Genomic DNA, 22,383 nt, shown 5'->3' with positions numbered 1-22,383 from the left:
TCGAAATTGCTCTCTAAAGGCTATTAATAAAGATTACTTAAAAGTGAGTCATGGGAGTATAGTAGAAATTACCAACATCAGCGCTATCTGCAAAATAATAAAGCATATGTAACAGAAATAGTGCTAGCAGTCCAGAGTTTTTTAAGATCGGCTGCTTGACCTATATTTGATTCGACGAACGCGTTTATATTGATACAATTCGGATCAGTGACGATTTGAATTTACAGTGTCAGTTGTGACGTGGATTTATGAAATGGAAATATTTATTAATAGTAATCGTGCTTACTCATTAGCGGTTAACGAAGGAAAAATACGCTCCTTGTGATGCATACGTTTATCACCTAATGACTCAAAATATTATGATTGTTTTTCGATTAACTCTTGCAACTTTATTAATAAAGTAGTTCTGTTTAATTGAAAATTAGTATAAGTATTAGTTTAAGTACTTACAGTATTTTTTAGAAGTCAAAAGCGATCAAAGGTTTGATCGGATTGATAAAATTAGTCCCTTAAAGTTCATATTATTATAACATTTTTCAACTTACGCACGGAAATACTTCGGTAGGAAATAAATTCCATATGAACCAAGTAAGTGTAAAAACGAAAGGCTAAAACTTTAGAGGACAACAACGTTTAGTCACATTGTGGGAACCCCGTTTTTCCAATGATTTGTTAGACGATAATGACAAGGTCAAATACTCCTCGGAGTGCTAACCATATTTAATTCGCAAATACTTTTTTAGAAGATACAAATGGTAAAAATCTCGCAGTCCATCCTTGGTACATTGCAAAATTAGATTGGATTTTTATAACTGGTCTCGGCGACCCATGGATATCTTTAACCAATATCGTAGAAAAATAGAGTCAAACCAGAACGTTGTTACTCTTAAAGACTAAGAAAGTAACTTCATAATATGTTAGTCGGGATCGACATCTTTCCACAGAAACAAAACTTCACACTAGAGATATGTGTGGTGGTGGTACTTCTGCCGTCAAACCACATTGATACTGCCATTTTAAAATATAGAGAACATATAATCTATACTAATATTATAAAGAAGAAAATTTTGTTTGTTTGTTTGATTGTAATGAATAGGCTCAAAAAGTACTGGACCGATTTTAAAAACTCTTTCACCATTCGAAAACTACATTATCCACGAGTAACATAGGCTATATTTTATATGAAATTTATTTGATAAATAGATTTTGAGGCGGTACAAAGTTTGCCGGGTCAGCTAGTTTTAAAATATAGAGAACATATAAAACCACTGACTCTTCCTGTCGTTTTCAGTACAAACCATCTAGCTATTTATCATAGAGATCTAGTTACTACCTACGAGTAACATCCTACATGCACGGACCGCTGCGCCAGTGGAAGTGGTCAATCAGTCTAGATGACCTGCAAGTCTAGATACATAGGGGCTATTTAGTCTACTTTTAGCCCGCCAACTCTCGTTATAAACTTTATATCGCTTCCTACACACAGTTTCAATCATATGGCAGGATGTGCAAATATTTGCAATGTATTTGCCAATTGCTTCACATTTTTGGTGCATGTTCTATTTTGAAATAGAACGAATAAATGTTGGATAATTATGATTAGTAGATTAAATATTTCGTAATTGTTTGTTGGTATATTGTTACTTATACGCACTTGGCCAGGGCGTTAATCCTTCTCATTCTGAGAGGAGACCCGTGCCCAGCAGTGGGACAATAATGGGTTGATGATGACGATGATGATGATGATGATGATATTGTTACTTTCGTATTTAAGTCAATTAAAGTGTGTATTGGTCACTTCAGAAGATTCTTTAATTATTTGTTAAAACCCAAAAATGTTACAAAAAATACTTGTAAATAAATATGGGGGATTTGAGTAATATTATTATCATTTTTAAATTAAAGATCCATATCGGAGCAGAAATATTATTAAAAGTCAGAAAAGTTTACACAGATATAACGAAATATGAAATAAAATTCGATTCAAAAGGTTTCCTTCGAAGTTTCCCATTTTATACACAACTTTTAAATAGGATCTGCGAGAAGTAGCTCTATGTTCAGTTTCTCAGTTCCGAAATTATTTTTTGCATGCTACTTACACTTCATAATTATTTTGAAGTACCTTGCAGTTTATCTTATAAAGTAATCAAATGATAACGTCTTATTTATCTTTTATCTTGTTTGAATGAGTTTATTTGACATAGCTTTAAAATATCATTTTATTGTTTCCTACAAGGATTAGGTATTCTCAAAGTACCTATTTAGTTATACGTGTAGCAAAACAAATTTTTTTTAGGTGTAATAGATAACGTTACTATTAAAAGATCGTAACTGTAATTTTGCATTCTTCATCGTAAATAACATCGTCCCTTTTGTCTGTATGTATAAGTAGTACTTATTAAAACAATACCATATAAAATGTTATTTAGTGTGCTTCTTAACATAGTAACGACATTTTATAAAGGTATAAAATAACACGTGTACCTATGTATTTTGCGTTATATAAATTTGTAGACATCCACCTTCAGTGTACAACTTAAATTTTGTTACAGTCTATTATCAGGGCTATATTCTCGGCAAAGTTTAATTAGAATTTTGTTTGCGTCCCGTTCCGTTCCTAATACGTTTCACGGGCCATTGTGATTCTAAGTTCCTCTCCGTTATTCATCCCTAAAATGGATAAAGCTGTGCGTGTGCAATATTAATTAGCAATAAATGATTTATATCGCGTCTGCTGATAATACAGACGGCGTGTGTTTGTGTAGTTCGGCCGGTGACGCGGACTCCCCTCGTGGTCGAGAGCCGAGCGTCGCGCGCGCACCACTCGCGTACACGTCTCTGCGTAAAAATAAAGTCCACAGCGCGCGCTCGTGTACTTCAACCCATTTATAATTATTAGTAAATCGCTGCGCGGGCACACGACTGCCGCAGCCGGCGACCGCTCGCGAAAAAGAAAATTAGTTAACCTCGAACCCGAACTAAATGCTCTACGTACTGTAAGCCCTTGCGTGATCTACGTAGACGACACGTTATCCCTAGCATTGACGCGTATACGTAACGGCTCGTCGAAACCGCAACTCCTACGCGTTAGTTACCGGTACCGCGGGAAGTGTAGAATCGTGACTGAATGAACATTCGTGTTATGTGCCTATGATTACGTGATATCAGTGATAACAGTGAAGTGATAAGCTAATATGCCTGACAAACCAAAACGACGTAAAAATAATAAAAATAAGAAAAAAGCCAAAAATAATAACAGAAATAATGTGAATAAAAATAACAGTGATGTCAACGATGCATCAAGTGTTAATTCTTGTGATTGTCAAGACGAAAATATAGATGATGGTTGTGAAAATAGTCAGTCTGAGTTGGTTAATCAAAGTGAAACTAAAATAGTTGAAACTATTGAAGTAAAAGCTAATATTGGTCAAGATAATCCTGTTAACACATTAACCGAAATTCTCCCTTCTAAATCAGAAGAGGATAGTGAATTAAAATCTGATAATAAGGAATTACTTAGTTTACCTAAAGCGACAGATGTACTGGTACAACAAACTTCGAAATCAGAAGAAGAAAGTGAAAATAAATCTGATAAAAAGGAATTTCTTAATTTACCTAAAGCGACAGATGCTCTAGTTTCGGAAGTTTCAAATAACACACGTACTTCCTACGTAGTGGAAACTCCAGATGTGAAAAAAAAGAGTAATATAAAATTAAATAATGGTATGAAAAGCAAGAGTGTCGATAATGATGATTTCCCAGTTATTGTTGAAATCACTGAAGAAGTTAACGAACAATCAGAGAATGAAAAAAGTTTATCTATAATAGATAATAGTAATGTCATAATAACGGACGCTGAATCAGACGTAGAATGGGAAAAAACGGATGAGTTACATGACATAACGCAAGCAGAAGATCTATCTTGTGAAGCCTTTTCAGTGACAACAATACCTCTTGAAATTGCTCAATGTGAACAGACAAAATCTTTAAGCGCAGATCAAGAAAAATCTCTCAGGTGCTACTTACAAAGTCTTGACTTAGCTACGTCTCCATCTAATTTAAATTCCTCTCAGATAAGAACAGAGATAGAAGAAATTATTAACAGGGAAATCAAGCATAGATTGCGAAAGAAAGGTCTAGCTGAAGAAATGTTCTTTCAACGTGGAAATATTTCCAGAGGATTAGATGTGATTGATGAAGAAGGTAGTAGTGAATCATCTGCAACATCACGTCGCCATTCGTATTTAAGTGACAAGAAAAGTGATAATGATGATCTAGAGGATGAGGTGTTCGAAAAAAAATCTGTTACTGCATTTAAGCCAAGTATTAGTAATACCCAAACTCGTAAAATAATTCCACAACAATGCTTTTTAGTTGATGCCAAATTAAAAGAACCGGATGTAAGCGAAGCACGAGGTACTTGGTCCCTGAAAACTGTAGAAAAGATTACCGGTGCTGAAGTTGTATATTTAACTGATTCATCAAGTAGTACAAGTTCATTATACGACGTCGGTGATGACATTGAGGATGAGGTTAGTGATGCGTCTATTCGTATAATAACACCAACTATAGAAGTTACGGATACTGAAAAATTCCTTACTAATACCTTTATTTCTAAAGATAAACAAAATTCAAAAGGTGACCAGGGTCAAAATAGCATCAATAAAGAAAATGCGATAAAGGTGCCTGAAGAAGTAAAGAAACCGGATAGTGATCAGAAATCGCGAGAAAATCTTGGAAGTTCTTTCCAAGACCCACATGAAATTGTTGTACTCACTACAGATAATATCACAACAAACTTAACAGTAAAAGATATAACTACTACACATAAAGCAGATTCTGATATTAAAGCAGAACAACTTGGTGATGTTAAAGCTGATAAAGAAGACACGAAATTGGAAATAAAAATAAATGAAAACAGCCTAAATGATAAAGATACTTCTAAAAAAGATGTAAACACATATGATTTGGAAATTAAAGTTCTAAAATGCGAACTAAATGACGCTATAAACAACCTTATTAAAGAAGTTACGTCAGATTCAGAGTCAGCATCTGATAACCACAAAGATACGTACACTCGACAAGACTCGTCTAGTAGCGTTTGCTCTTCTCAATGCACAGCAAAATACAATCCCAACTATTCTTCCCTCAATGATGTGTCTAACATGCATGAAGATACTACTACTGCTATTGAACATAATAAAGAAGATTCCCAAGCCACAACTATTACAAGTCATGTTAAAGAGGTATTTCAATGTGTTACAGGAGATTCTGCGCCAAATAAAAACAAAGAAAATCATAAAAAGGATCCATTGGCTCTGAAGGATTTGTGTGTGAAAAAAATTGCTTCATTTCCTTTTGGTAACAAGATATTAGAAGAACTAGCACATGTATCAGAGCGTTTACAGAATATGAGCATACTTGCTCTAGAATCAAAAGGCGCATCTGAGTTATTAAAAGATAAAATAATCGAAAAACCTAATAGCGACAATCATCAAACCAAGATGCCCTACTTTCCATTACCAGATATTTCAAATATAGAAAAAGTATCTTTATCAACCAGAACTTTGGATCACAGGCCTCCACCAATACAGCCTCGAAAATCATCCTTAATAAAATCTCAAGATGAACAGCATTGGACTGCTATACCATCCGCAACAGAACCTGTGTATGTATGTTTGTCACCGTCTCAAAAAATGTTAATGGAAAAGACTAATACAGTTATAAGAAGAGAAGATGCAAGTCAACTTATAGATACCCATAAGAAATTCGTAGACCGTAGAGGTTACAATGAAAAATTAAATGAAAATATTGACACTACTCCAATTGTTCCATTTAAATCGCAAACGGGAAGTCGTTTACTTGCATTAATCCGTGATCCATCAGTTACAAATAACGTAAGCCTCTCTTCAAGTCAGAAAAATATTTACAAAAGTTTGGAGTCATTACCAAAATTAAATTACCCTGATAATAAAGATTATTCTGAAGTAAATAGTGCCACAAGTAATTCAACAAAATTCTCAAAAACATTTAAACCGATACCACCACCTAGACCCAGGAAATTTTCATCGTCCTTTTACGAAAGCGACGAGAGTTCTGATTTTACTGACAATTCATTTCGTTCAATACGTAGTGAAAAGAAACACTTTCACTATTCTACTGGTAACTTAAATAAAGAGATTGAAAATGATATTTCTTCCATACAAAATATGCATAGATATTACTCTAATATGCGAGATGCATATGTTGAACAAGATTATCCTAGAAGGCCATCGTTGCCTAAAGACTTATGCGACCAACAGATGGAATATATTCGACGAAAAGAAAAAGAAGTGGAGGAAGAAATTCGTAGACTTGAACAAGAGAAAATAAAGTTTCCCGAAAGAAAAGGCCCTCGGGCTCCTCTTATTCCAGAAAAACCACAAATGGAAAAATCTCCATATGATACAATTACTACAAACACAATAAAAAGAGATCATATATTTTCGGATATAAGGACTCGTAGGGAAGATAAGGGAAAACTATCGTCAGTTTTTAGTAAAAGTCAGGAAGAATTGCTTCGTGAAAAAATGTATTCGGAATATGTAACTCAAATGGCTGAACGAGAACAGAGAAGACAGCAAAAATTTATCAAAATCTCTCACACCCCAGTTTCAACAAGCTTCAAAAGTATGTCTAAAAGTATGCCTAAGTTAGATGATCTTGAATCTAAAGTGAATAACCGTATTGAGAAAGAATTTATATGCAGAGCTAGAGAGAGGTGGCATAAGTTAGGAATTGAAGATCCTGAGACAGAAGATGAAAAAGAACTGAACAACGATGTGTATAGGGAACCAAAGGTAATAGAGCACAAAATAAAAGTAATTCAGGCAGGCGAGGAAAAAGACGTTACTAAATTACCGAGTCATTTGCAAGAGTTTGTTAATTTTACAGCGAGGACTAAAGAAGAAGGGGGCAATGGTGAGTCGAAACCCGGACGTGAACCTGCGCATGTTGTGGTTTTTTGTGCAGTGATCATTTTAGTGTTGGCTGTTGGCAAATTCATGTGGCGTTTACTACGAAATAAATACTAACTATACATATAATAAAAATGAATGTTGTAGTAAACAAACTCTTTACTAATCTTAAGTGTACTATGAATAATATAATGTGTTGTGATTGCATGTGTGTGGATCTGCTAATACTTATTAAATTGAACAAAATTCTAGTCACGTAAACTTATTCATTCAAGAAGAGGCATTTCAAACATTAAAACAAAGGTAAGTTTGAAGTGTTATTATAAAGTAAACTGTTAAGTAAGTAAATACAGTAATCCATTATATTGTTATTAAAACCTACCACCTACCTATTTACCTACCTACCTATTATGAATATTATCTAAAAATTGATACATGTAGCCTGTATATCCGTCTATATTGAAAATTCATATCTAACTAATGCCAAATTATATAACAGAATGTATTTTTTTATATTTTAATCCTTTTGCGAGACGAACATCAAAACAATGAGTTAAAATCGTGTATTATTATTAATTTTAATACCATGTCACCATAATACAAAATATGTTCATTGAATTAAAATTTCCTCAACGGATACTACAATTACTTTGAAAACAGTAGGTACGGAGCGCAAACGTCATCTATTTATTACTGCAATGTGTTATTTGCGCCAATAAAGTTTAATGTCAACTCGTAAGAATTTTATGTCTAAGAATAAATTTATTTTTAGATTTTGTTGCACCTTTTCACATTTGCAAACCAATGAATAAAATATCAATGTCACTCTTTAGAATTTTATTTGGTTGTAACTATCTTTAAAATGCATTTGTATTATTCAATTGCTTTATGCGTTTTTTTCATGGATCCAGTTCTTATACGATTAATAATCGGAGAGATGAATATTTATAAGTTAGCATATTTTCATTTGCAAGGTTGGAGATTATTCCTATCATAATTATGACGAAAGTAGACGTGATATAGATAGCACGATTAATAATGCAGTAGTATATATTCTGAAGTGATTAGAATTTCTTATCACATAAAAACATGTTTGTATTATTAGGTTTGTAATTAATTTTCTTGTTTATACCTATAATTTGTCACTGTTGAAATGTGTTATTGAAACCTAAATATCGTAATTATCTTTAAAAAACATATTTGTGTTATATACACACAAACGTCTGATGAAATAAACTACAACAAAAGCAAAATATGAATCTTTTAACCTTCCTCCATTCATTTCTGACTTTAAGTGTACACTGCAGCCGATGGATATTTGTAAAATAGCATATTAGTTATACCTGGAGCCGATAACAGATGCGTTGCCACAACTGAAGACTAAATTAGAACGGCGCCGCCATCGTTAAAACATCGAGCTCTTCCATCCTCAACTAAACAACAAACCATACCTAAATAATGTGTATTTAACAGAAAAACACGTGTAACTTATCTTCGTATGATATATATCGGATTATAATTCAAATATAAGTCATTATATTGAGATGTAAGTCATTATATTGCAAACATAAGTAATTTTATTGAAACTTAAGTCAATATATTGGAAATATAAGTCATTAGGGCAATAAGAAATATCGTTGTAGATTTTTGTTTTTGCAAGCCCTTACGCCCTTGCTTTTGAAGTAAGTGCGACGTCCGAAGAAATATTTGGATCGTCTAAATCCGTGCTATGTGGCCTTTGGTGACTCAAACATGCAATACTTGTGATTTTATTTGCATGTCCTTCAGATATAATTATTTATTTGCACTTTGTTTCTGAGTTGAGATTGTATGAGAGTCGAGATTATAGCTGTTATTTTAAGAATATTCAATTTTGATACTATTTAATTCTATTACTTTATGTCTATTAGGCAGAAATTGGCAAATCTTTAGTAAGATCTTTGGTAGGTAAATTATTGGATAGATTGATTATTAATAATGGGTTTGAGTAATGGATGAATATCAAAAGTTTAATTCTATATTTTAATTATGCAGTATTTTAAAATTATGACTAACTGTTCAAATGATCATGCATCGATGGTGATCGACTAACGGTAATTGCCACCCATGTAAAATGTATATTTTCAACCCTAAATAGGTTTGGAACTTTATTTGAGGTCTCTCAAAACACTAAATAAAAAAATCGTATAAGTATTTCGCATTGCTAACAAAGATCCTTATACCGGAACTTATAGCAATACACATAATTGTTCTTATTAAGCAGAAATAAGTGTAATAGTGGTACTTATTCGATTTAGTTCATTAAATTGTTACTTAATATACTTACGCCTACATTGTTCGGCATACACAATACTTTTTTTATTAAATCAGCAGAAATAGGTATGCGTTTGTATTTCTGCGGTTTAACTAGGAAGAGCTCTACCTTCTATTTATTTAACTATATAATCCCCGGCTATAATAATGTAATGTTATATTATACTTAAACATTATTGTTCACACAATACTTTATTTATTAAAACAAAACAAAATACCAATATGGTGTCGTAAGGGAGACATACTTTTCCCAAGCGTTCCAACTTAGTCCTCATGGACGCATCTGTGGCCGACCCCAGATAGGAATATCTAATCTTATCTGGGGTTGATTGCAGATGTCCACGGCGGCAGTAGCCACTATCCGATGGGATGCATGCTCATCTACTACTCCTATATCATAAAAATAATACTCTGAACGTTAACTAACGTCCAAATTGGTTCTAAATTAAACCGACGAATAGTATAGTGTCAACGCCAGAACTGTGAACTGGGAACAATCCTCTTGAAAATAATTGTTCATTAACACATTTACTGTCAAGTCCAATCATAATGAACCGTGGGGGTGATGTATTAAAGGGGTGTGTTATACCGGTATCTAAATTATTGATCTAGCCGGATGATGCGGGGTACAACGATGGAATTTCAATTAACGTGCGAACGTTTCAATCTAAATTATTGTACGTATATGCAGCGTGTCAAAATTTCGGGGAACCGAACTTAACGGGTTAAATCAGGTCTGAATAATGGGTTTTGTTATGATGGAAAGTTTGCGGATTATTATAATTTAGATACCTAGGTTTTTGGTTGCAACACTTTTTGTGTCATTGCCGAATAGGGTATAGGTCGTTTTCAAAACTGTGAATATCACATAATTATTTGCGCAATTCATAGACCCTCGGTATCAGTGGCGGACTAAGGTCGTCGGAGGCTCTGGGCGGAAAGTTGAATAGAGGCCCCAGAAGTGTAAAATGACAAATGTGTCATTGAATTATTCGCCTGTTATTCGGTGACCTTTTTTGTCGCTGAGTGATACACATTTCATAGATTGCTTGGTTCTGACGACTTTTTTAACTGTGTTTGGATGCCCCCCAGGGCCGGAGGCCTGGGGCGAACCACCCGTTCCGCCCTTGCCCTTAAGCTGCTAGAGCCCGATATCCTACCATTTTTGCTTAACAAAGATCGAAGTTTGTCAATTTCTAGTAGGTAGAAATTATAAAATGTCAATATGTCTATGGTGAGTAATACATTGGACAGATTAATATTTTTAATAAAGGATGAAGTTCTCCAAATACGGATCGGTTGAGGTTATTATAGAAACATATGTTTTATATGTTATAGGTTACATTATAAACTAAACTGAATATAATACACGCACCAGCAAAGCTACACAAACCAAGTCAAACGCTCTATCCACACGTTTCTATCCGTGGCATTACAATGTCCAACGTATCATAATGAGAGTTTTTGCTAATCCAAACCGCATGCAAATTATAACAGAGATTACGTGCCTTACGACTGGTGTTCCCGAGGTGCATAAATCCAAAGGTTTTTATGAGAAACGGTTTGTCGCTCCTGAAATATGGGACGGGTAGAAATTATGACGATTTTCGGAACTAAGCTGCGCGATTAGATCGTTACGTGGTTATTGCTTAAAATTTGAGCATTATATAATTTTTTTTTCAAATAATATTAAAGTAACAACATTTCTTTATGATTTTCTGATATGAGTTCTTACAAAGCTTATAACATCTAATCTAAATTTCGTACCTACACAGATTAACCTACGTAATTACTATTATAGTAAATAGGTACAAGTATTTCAGCAAATTAATTACTTCATCAGAATGTTAATTTTCGAATAAATAGCAGGCCGTTGTTGTACTTTATCGTGTAGCGATCGGTAAACATTGATCATTATGGCAATTACAGTCACTAAAATTAGAAATAGGTGATTGTCAAACTCAACAGCGTTGCTAATTCACTGCCAAGCGCGTTATTCTTATTGTTTTCAGTCGTAAAGTTTCGACTAATGTTAACGACTACCTATCAGGGTTGTGACTTCATATTATTCTTACTAGACATTAATTTTAGAAATTTTCATAAATTGTCGTAGTCAACCGTTGTCGTGTCCGTGTCCTTCTGTTGGGCTTCGCTGAGTGTAAGAAACGTTTAGACCGTAGTCTACCGTGCTGGCCAAGTGCGGATTCACACATAATGTTTTTTTTTAAACTTTCAAGCATGTAATATTGCTTACAATGTGTTCTTTCACCGTTTAAGCAAGTGATAATTAATTTCTAATACGCGCATAATAGAAAAACTAGAGGCCTAGGATTCGAACCTTAGACTTTCCGATTGACAAGCTGAGTTTCCAGCCACTAATGTTTTATCTATCTATCTTTCTACACTCACAGCCCCACACTAGGATTCCCGGTGTCGTGGGTGCCATGGACACACACATAGACACTCACATAGACACCTTACACAAAGCCCCTGACCCAGAAACAGAAATCTAAATTCATCATTTAGATATCTGTCTGGCCGGGGATCGAACCCGGGACCCTCTGCGCGTCAGACCGGTGTGATGAATGCTCCGCCACGCGGGTCGCCACTAAGCTATCACTGCTTATTGTCGGATCTATTTTTAATAAATTACAAACACAGCCCTGGTTTGGCAAATGTGCAGATGTATTCAGTTACTAGATTTACGTCAGCTTCATTTAGTACCATCCTTTTCAAAACATTAACTATACATTACTATACATTCCTATGTACATACTTCATGATTTCTGACTATAAATATAATCACCATAATATCATGGTACATACATCTTTGAAACATTTTCATCATTATATTATTTAAAATACATTTTACACCCAACAAAAGAAGCTTTTAACAAGTGTAAAAATACGTTTAACTATATTTATGAATACTGTTGTTAAAGCACCTGTTAGTTTATAAAAATATACAAAACATTATTTACCTTTGATATTATTTACGTTGCAACGTTGCGCTGCTTTGAGTAAATTCCCTTTGTGAGAGAATTTAGAATTTAGTAAAGCGCTTTAAAAGGATATAAAGGTATAAAATGTTATGTTACAGCAATATTTAGGTGTTTTACATTACTGTTTAAAATACCACATATGTCGAATGTAATGGATTCATTTTTAAACGATCCTTACTAATATTATAAATCAGAAAGTAACTCTGTCTGTCTGTCTGTTTGTCTGTCTCTTCTTCACGCCTAAACCACTGAACCGATTTTAATGAAATTTTGTACAAAGATAGTCTGAGACCCTATGTTCTTTATAGGGTAGTTTTTATCCCGGAAATCCCACGGGAACTAGGGATGGCGATCGATTATTCGGAGAATCGATCTTTTGGACCAATCGATAATTTTAATCGATATTAGTAAGGATGGAATCGTAAACTATGCATTTGATCAAGTGATGTCCATGAGCCTACGAAGGTTTCAGAGTTGGTATGACCAATTTTCGCCAGATGGCGCCACTGTCATTCCAATGAAGGTACGAATTTTCAGGTTTATGTATGTTAGTATGTCATATTATTATATTTTAAACGCGAGCGAAGCCGCGGGCGAAGCCGTGGGCGAAGCCGCGGGCGAAGCCGCGGGCGAAAACTAGTTAGTAATAAGTTATTTTTGTGAAAATCTTCAAAATTAACGAAACCTTCTTCAGAAGTACCTATGCATATTTGGTACTAATAGAAAGACACAATAATTTCTGCAAATGGCACAAAATTCAAACATATTTACGACTTTAGGCAAATACATGATTAACAATTATAATACCCTGTGTCTACATTTATTTTAAGTCTGAATTTCTGTAAAATGCATATAGCTTTCGCTCATGCGGATCTGCTAATCGATGTTGGTGTTTGTTTGTTAGTCTTATTTTATCCTTAACATCAAAGCCTATAAAATGATTAATGCAGCATAAAACTGCCCATTTTAATTGACCTTCTTGGTTTAATTGGTGTGAGAACACTTTTATAGAGCTGAGTGTACCTATGTGCAATTGTACCTAAATATAATTCAACAGTGTCTTGTTGGGCTTTTTGAAAAAATGTTAAGAAATAGTTATACCTATAACAGTTTGTATTCATTTTTATTGCTCACACTTAGAAAAAGATTAAATTTAATGCATTATTACATTAAGTACTTACTGTAAAAACTTAAAACTTTTTTTTACATTTTATTCTGTTTATTACATTATTCATAAAAAACATATTTACAATACATATATTAAAACTATATTTATGTACATATATACAAAAAAGGGGAATAAAAACAAAAATCATTATAAATAAAACAAACCATCTATAATAATTTAAACTAATTTGTAATGATGCCCGCAGTAGCTCTTAAAACATAGCGATGAGAATTAAAAAATATAAATCCGGAGAAAGAAAATAGACATGCCATATTATTCATTAAATAGGTGTAATAGAGAAAGAATTATTATAATTAGTCACCCAGTTTTCGTGATTTCCTCCGATATAAATTATGAACAAAGTCTGCCAACCATCTTCGTATAATATAAGCAAATTTCTACGAAAATAACAAATAACATTTCCACGAAACGTACCGTTTTATTTTGTAGATATATTTTCGCCGCTCTTGTTTATAAGTATATTATAATATTACTTCTATTACATTCTAGGAATAATAAGAAAGCATTAATTTTAAAACAGCGATACCTGAAATAAAATAACGCAAATAAAATAATCACGCAGGTTTCATTATACCTAGTTTCGATATCATGAACATACACACATTCATAGATAAGTAACCCACATTTTCAAGATTATAATGTTTAAGGCGATTTAAAAGCGAAACAGCTTCAATTAAATATTTAGTCCTTCGCTGCGGTGCATTAAGATATTAGACGAGTGATCTAATATATTTTTAATTTAAAAAAAATCTCTGGTGAAAAAAATCGTCAGGAATTTTCTTTACTGATTTTTTTATATTACGAGTATCAAAAACAAACACAGGCCAACGGGGTGAACGAATAATCCTGCTAATTTTAAAAGGACTCTACAGTCCTTTTAAAATACCTACGTATAGTGTAGGACTTAATAGGTCAATGATGTCAATATAAAAGTAACTGTAGTCTATCAAATACGTTTATCCTGTTGGCTAAAGTGAATAATGATATTCGCACTAATTTGTCGCGCTCGAGCGGGCCTTGCACCGATCGGCGATCGATGTTTAAACGAATGTATGTTTCCTTTATCCCGTCATGTACTTGTTATTCTTGTAATATAAAAATTGACGACCCGCCTGGCGGAGCGGTCATCATACTGGTCTGACGCGCGGAGGATCCCAGCATCGATCCCCGACCAGACAGAAATGTAAATGGTGAATTTAGGTTTCTGTTTCTGGGTCTGGGTGTTTGTGTATTTGTCTGTGTGTGTCTCAAAGCACCCACGATACATTTAGAAAGAGTTATTCCTGTATTTGTAGAGCCTTTTTCAAAACAGGAGGATTATTATAAAAGGGGTTAAAAATAGCCTACGTTACACCCACGGCTTCGACGAATCCAATGTTACATTTAAGTTAAAATTCGTCAAGTCGTTTGGACCGCAGGGCATATCAAGGAATGAGACAGATAAGTACAATATACATAGGTACATGTTAAATACGCTCGAAAATCCCTTCGCAGTCGCGTAAAAAGGAATAGGAAAGTAAAGTCGTATTCGTGTAGTTTTACTTTTAGAGAAATTATGATATAAACAAAAACATCCACGCGTGTAAAATAAAAATTTAGATTATTGCGAAATATCCGCTATAAAAAGTTGCCTCTATCACTCAATATAAAGGAAACTTGCAGCCATGAATGAAGAATATTACGATGTTGGCGATTTTTTTATCTATATTTTCAGTTAGACGAAAAATATTAAATTTTAATACATCTGTATGGAAATCATTTCCGTCTAAAATAAATAATTCTTGCGATCCTCTCGTCTCGTAATAAAAAAGAATTTTCTCGTTGCGATTTCTATGTAAATAGGTATATCTATTGTACGTAGATACGATGTTATATCTACTCAAAAAAACATCGACAAAATCGGTACAAGTGTTTTAACCTCTAATCTGAATGGTACTCGGAAATAAAGACTGTTATAAATAGTAAAAAGTTTTGATTGTCATTGTGCAAAAAATATAGGTATCGTAATTACAAGCATTATTTTGTGTCTATTTTGCAATTAAATAATGAGTAACGAATATAGCTCTACCTTACTTATATTATTAAACTTATAAACTGATATGTTTTAAGTGCCAAAACCAATACTTTTATAAAATTAGATTCAAACACGTTAAATTAGCGTGGCGATTTGCATATAAACATAATTGTAAGGAATATAAATTTCGAGAGTACCAATTGCAGTTGATTGCCAATAAAACATCATACTATTAGGGCGGCGGCAACAATTTTCCGTACGGTTAATCATACGAGTCATCGGGAGATAATTTGACATCGCGGGTAAATGTCAAAGAGCCCGCGGGCGCGCCGGAAGCGATTCGACTGCGGAAGTGACGTCACGGTGGGGTCGCTGTCGCATCAAATGAAGTCGACGTTAGTGTTGCTATCATACATGTGATACTGTCGAAAGAGGAAAGGAAGCTTAAGAGTAATAATGTTACTGCACTGCAAGATGTGGAATTGGTTTTATCCTTATACTTTTAGTGATAGCTAAGTGGTTGAAATTCGGCCAAGAGGTCCGAGGATCAAATCCCAAGTTGCGTTCTATTGACATTTTTCAAAGATTTGGGCGTATTATAAATAATGATCACTTGCTATAACAGGGAATAAATATATCGCAAGGAAACTAATAAATCTGGGAGAGCTTAAAAAAGTTATCAATGATATGTGAAGTCTACCAATACTCGGTTGGCCAGCGAGGTAGACTATAATCCTAATGTTTCTCAATCTGAAAGGAGAATCTCGAAGGCAAAACACAATAGCATTATTACGGATATATAGTGGTAATAAGTAGAATTGTAATATGTAGAGTTGTTGTAGAACAAAATGAACAAAGAAGGCATAAGGTTCCTCCGATACAGCTTTTACTTTCTAATATCCTAAGTTTATTTTCCAACTTATCATCCATTATACGGCCGATACTCGTTAAAACAGTCCTAACTGGAACGTTTAATGAACTGCACGATGTACAAAGCGAACCATCGCCCGAATGATTGTTTACTTGGCGTTTATTTTGGTTTCAATTGATTTGATGCTTTGATGTTGTAGTGCAACTGTATTTGATTTATTCGTCTGCAGGGAGTTACGGATAGGAATGATATTCAGTTATTACATATACATAATCATAATGAGAGATCATAATGAGGGAATAAGTTTAAATCCATTGAACGGATAGGTGAAGGTCGTCCTAATTCAGATTGTAGAAAAATAATAAGAATAATAATTAAAATTGTAACGTACGTTTTCCACAATAGGATTTTTTGAATAAAATAGTTGGCATAACAAAGATAGGTAAACAGAACCATATCCAGAGAACTATCTATAATAATTTAGATTTTAGCTTCATTTTGAAGTGAACCTAAAATCTATAATCTAAGAGAAAATGGGCATTACAATTTTAAACAGTTAACAATATAATGTAGGAAAAATGTATAAATAACATGATCAATACATTAGTATATAATCTATCTATTTTTATTATCATGACAGCCAATTTAAACCGTTCATTATTTCATGATCCCTAAAAACCTTTAAAATATAATTACATTGCTTTTGAATATAATATGTTATGTCGATTACAATAAATGAGATGACAGTCACATGAGAACCGAGACATAATGACAATGTGGATTGACCCTAATTGAACTGTTGCATGCAAACCGGCGGTTTGTTGTATTAACATCGTTTTTAGTTGACGCTGATTGACTGTCTAAGGCGTGAATAGTGCTGACGAATTAGAACATACATGTACACAACAATAGATAAAATATCATTCAATTCTGAGACAGCATAAAAAGCAAATACGACGTACTTATCCACGGCGAACCAAGCCCCAACTTTAGTCCTCAGAGCGATAAATCTGTGGCTGACTTTACTCTTATCAGGGGTTGATTATAGATGTCCATGGACGGCAGTGGCCACTTACTATCAGGTGGACTGTATTCTCGTTTGCTACCTCTAAACTATGACATAAATTATCCGAACAGGTTTAGTCTTACATGATGTTGAGTTGTATTATGCTTTCAATATGGCAACATCATCGTCATACCTTTTTTTTTCGAGGGGGAACCTTCAAAAGGTACTCGACGACGTGGGAGCGACGCCGGGATGTGGGATTTTTACCGCACTAAAACCCCCCGGTGGCCGTCCTCGGCGCTTATTGGAGAACTCAGGGATCTCCAACGGAACACAACCGGAGTCCTCCAAGCGCGATGCCCTGATCGGGCTCTGCCCTAGGGGAGCGTTCGCTCCTCCCACAACTTCTGGTGATTACGACGGTATGCGACCACACATACCGCCGTCCTTCCCGGGGTAGCATACTGGACGGATCGAGCTCCCACTCTTGGCGCCCGTAACCCCGGAAGCCCCCTTTAAGTCGCCTCTTACGACAGGCAGGGGATACCGTAGCCCTATTCTAGTCCCGGAACTACAGGGACTTCATCGTCATACCTACCTGTTTCCGATCACTAAAATAAAAGTACGTTATATATCGCTGTTTTATAGTAAAAAATGGTTAGTGCAGTACTACTATAAATTGTTCTAGATTTGTTTCTGTAGTGTTGCATTTCGTTAGTTTGAAGGCGTTTTTGCTATTAGACTTAGATTACAAGTAAAAGTACTTAAAATTAGTCAACAGTGTTTATTATCTAAATACTGTAAATATTTATGTAAAAATGAGTGTTAAGGAATTACATTTTAATAAATTGCAATTTTTATTTTAAATATTGTAATATCTTCTGTGCAGTTATTGAATTCAGGAGATAAAGCAACGCCATCTATTTAAGAAAGCTAAAACTAGACGAGTAAATTTGCTTTATCGCCGCAAGATGTCGATTGACCTATATTTCGTTTCAAGAGACTTCGCGCGCTGACTAAACAAAGATAAATTTAGTTTTAGGATGAAAAGTTGCCAATATTGCTCGTTTTCGTTAATATTCTATTAATATACTTACGTTGCTGTTTTTTAAATGTCATTTTGGTAACTTACATTTGGCAGTAGGTATTTTATTGTTTTATTACGGAAACGCTAACGTAAGTCGGTGTTATACTTATTATTATGTATTATCTTGAGTTTTCATATGTAAGTATGTGTTAGTTTAAAATATACAGTAAGTTTCCTTAGTAGATGTATATGTGCAGCAGTGGCCACTTTTCATCGAGAGTACATGCTCGTTTGCTATTTAAAATATATAAATACTCATTTTTAAATTTTAATTTCTTTTGTAAACTATTCACATACATTAGGTCTTAGTCCATGCGATAGTGGCGTCAGTTATAATTGATAGTCATGATATTTACATTTATCTTCTAAAAATCGATCGCTTACTCATGTTCTTAAGTAGATAAGTCACATATATTTACAACTAGCCGTTACCCGCCCGCTTCGCGTGGCATAAAATACATGCCAAGTAAAAGAAATATTAAATTGTGTTATCTAGCTGCCTAATTATTTATCATGAACGGATTTTACGAAATCAACACACCGTTAACTACTTAGGGTCTTATCGATTTATATGAATTAAAATAATAAATAATACAGCTTTCCACATCACCATGGAGGTACTGTGTCGTACGATGCGTTCCCATTATTTTACATGGCGGTTTTAGTTTTACTAATAACTTCAGGATGATTATTAATATACGTTTGAACTGATTTTTTTTGGACCTCAGGATGGTTTTTTTTGTATTTTTTAACAGCCTTTCTCTGAACTTCTTTATGATTTACCGTATATTTTGAAGCAGCTTTTCTAAGTTGTTTAGACCTAATTGTACCTGAAAATCTTTTTCGCCGTTTTTGTCCTCTCCTTGATGAAAGTGATGGTTAAGTGAAAGATGCTTGAACGTTATCAATACTTTCCGATTGAAAAACACCGTTATTGATGGGTTCAGTCAATGGAAGTAAAACGTCAAAGTGACCTTCATTAAAATTCCCAGTAAACTTTAATCTTTTAATTCCATTTATTGCTTCTCCAAACGCAACTATTAGATGACCGTGTTGGTACACTTGAAACTCATATGTAAATAATTCTGCCGCCGCTTTAATTTCACAAAGAGTTCCATACGTGTTGGGCCTCGACATGTCATCAAAGTACGAATGTTTATTACTATAAGGTTCTCCTGTAAGTAACTGATTGGTAAAGCATTGGAATCTCTGCCAGTTTTTAAACACATGATGCACAATTTCACTTCTTATTTGATAACTAAAGGACACTGTGTTATACAATAAAAACGATAATGAAGAAAAAAGACACGCGCCGTCGCCGGGAATTTCAATAATTTTGAAAGAAATGTTAGATTCCATTATATTGCAGTAAAAATTTGTATGTGTAAAAGAAATTGTGAAAAGTAAATTATGAAATGTAACCGGTAAGTATAAAATATTAATAGAATAATTAATTTAAACTAAATTATGATCATAATCCAAATAATATCAATCAATAATAACCTATTAAATATGAAGAAGAGATTGTGAAAAGTAAATAATGTAATACAATTAGTAAGTATTGAATGATAACAGAATAATTAATTTAAACTAAAGTGTTATAATAAACAAAATAATATTAATCAATGAATTAATAATCGATTAAATAACGAAAGAAAATTCATGCACTAAATTATTCGTGATGATAATTTCACTGACCAGTTTTAATCAATTTCAGTAAATGATTATTTCACATGATAATATTAATTAATTTCACTTTAACTATCAATTAAATCACTTTTAGAAAATAATTCGTTTGACAGCTATCTGTTTACTCTTTAACACAACGATAAAAATTATAAAAAATAATGAATCTTGATAATTTAAATTTAGAAACATTAATTATACATGGCTTTTACGAATGGTCGCACGAACTCAAGAAGCAGATAATTGGTAAGTCAAAATTAAAATGTATACACTTCTCCGATAATTTTTAATTAAAAAAATTTAAATAAAAAAAAGTTCTTAGTTAAATTAAAAAAGAAAGTGCTTTAAAAAATCAAAAATTGAAAATATTAAATATTTTTTTTGTTTTATCACAGACTACGTTGAAGAAGTCAATGGAACATACATTGTTGGTTGTACAACCGTTGTAAAGGTTTTCTTGAGAGATGGGCGGACTCATGAAGCTATGTCATTCAAAGAATCTCATAGCGAATCAATTGGCGCAGCTTATGATGAAGCACGAAATGTAATTATTTACAGTATTATTTACATGTATTTTTTACATTATTATTTACAGTATTATAATTATTTATAATTCATTGTAATAAAATAATCTTTTTTTTTATTTTATGACAGAAATCTTTCCATCGAGCCTTACATGACGCCTTTACGTTTTTTTATGAATTTATGAAGATAATGGAGAAGCTGAGTAATGAAAAGGTTCAAAGAATGGTCAAGCAGCAACAGTTAAAAGCCGAATGGAAAAATAAAAATATTGTAAAAAATTAATTAGTCATATTATTTTAATGTCAAAATTAAAATTTACATTTTTATTTAAAAAAAAAAGTATAAATTTCGAAGTATTTATTCTTGGTTGTTTAACAGGACGAAACAAAAAATCGTTTCAAAATTTGATCTATTCCAGCTGTTAATTAAATATTTTTACTTTTTTTTTATTTTTATTTTACACCGTGCATTTTTTCTAAGGGCATTATTCCCGAACTCTATTCCAGCCTAGTTTCAAAGTTCTAAAATAATTATTATTTACTCTATTCCATAGGAACCGTCCATGTTATATGCGGCCTTACATACAGTGGTTCTTTCCAGGGTAGCTGGCTGGGCGGTTAGAGCTCCCATTCTTGCTGCCCGCAACTCCCGAAGTCCCCCTTTAGTCTCGTACGACAGGCAGGGGATACTGTAGCCCTGTTCTAGCCCAAAAATTTTAATCCAAGGTCTATGTGTCTATCACATAACCATCACTAATCCACGCATAACCACAACCATACCCCACGGCAGGACAAAATGTTGGCACGCAGTGTGTCCAAAGTAGTTGCGATGGACCTAATCAGTATACCAAAATTACGCATTATCATATATGAAATTTGCACCCGTCCACGTTGTCGTGTATTTGTCTGAATAGACGTTATCTGAAATTTTACGTTTCTAACTTCGAACTTAAAAGATTCCCGTATATATAAATATAACACTTCTTTTACCTCCTTAGTAGAATTTCAAAAACATTCCTATGTACATATGTATCAATAAATACTTTATCATCAAATTTCTGAAAGCTAATTCAACACCTGCGGTCGGCAAGCCGACACCCACGGGTGGTGTATGGCCCGCGACTTTTCCTTGTGGCCCGCGGGTCTGCGCGTTACTAATAATTTACCAAGTGCAAGTCCAACCCGCACCTTGAGCATTCCGTACAACTAAAATTTTTATTTACACATTTTGTGAAAGTTTCAACTGTCTACTTCTACCGGTTTAAAAGTTAGTTGGAAAAATATCGAATAGCAGTTTGTTGTATGGGGACCCCTTTTTGTTTTCAACTTTTTTATTTTTAGTATTTGTTGTTATAGCGGCCACCGTTATGCATCCTCTGTAAGAATTTCAAATGTCTATCTATTACGGTTCCAGAGATAGAGCCCTGTGACACACGGACAGACGGACAGACAGTGAAGTCTTAGTAATAGAGTTCCGTTTTTATCCTTTATGTACGGAACCCTAAAAAACCGTCGATGTGCACTTCAACACGCGTAATACATTCCCATGTTAAAAATATATGTTACGATGGCCCGTGGAATTTCACCCTACACTAAACCTCTCTGCACTCTGTTCTTTTTCCAGACACGCCATAGGAAGTAACTTCAACAACGGTTTTTAAAGAATCTTCCTTTACTTATAGGTTTCTAAAGGTGGTAGAACCCTTTGTGGTTCGACTCCGGCGGCACCACCGCC

The 22,383-nt window shown here is 33.8% G+C and overlaps 1 protein-coding gene across 11 annotated transcripts in view; it reads left to right on the top strand.

Moving 5' to 3' along the window:
* Nucleotides 1–22,383, top strand: part of CAP (Cbl-associated protein) — a 184,797-nt gene that overhangs the window by 51,966 nt on the left and 110,448 nt on the right. For 6 of the 11 annotated variants that reach the window (XM_073083484.1, XM_073083483.1, XM_073083489.1 and 3 more), the window contains exon 1: nucleotides 2,827–6,960. The exons of 4 other annotated variants lie outside the window; for them this stretch is intronic. In XM_073083484.1, coding sequence (XP_072939585.1) covers nucleotides 3,195–6,960 — 3,766 coding nt within the window. In that variant the 5' untranslated portion in view covers nucleotides 2,827–3,194. Of the gene's footprint in view, nucleotides 1–2,826; nucleotides 6,961–22,383 lie in introns of those variants that run through there. One more of the 11 variants, XM_073083486.1, reaches the window with a different exon arrangement.

This window comes from Epargyreus clarus, unplaced genomic scaffold, assembly GCF_041222505.1.
Source record: "Epargyreus clarus isolate Ecla_fem2 unplaced genomic scaffold, WU_Ecla_fem_2.2 ptg000019l, whole genome shotgun sequence".
In the NCBI taxonomy this organism is placed as follows: Eukaryota; Metazoa; Arthropoda; class Insecta; order Lepidoptera; family Hesperiidae; genus Epargyreus; species Epargyreus clarus.
This window is presented reverse-complemented; position numbering and strand designations above follow the sequence as displayed.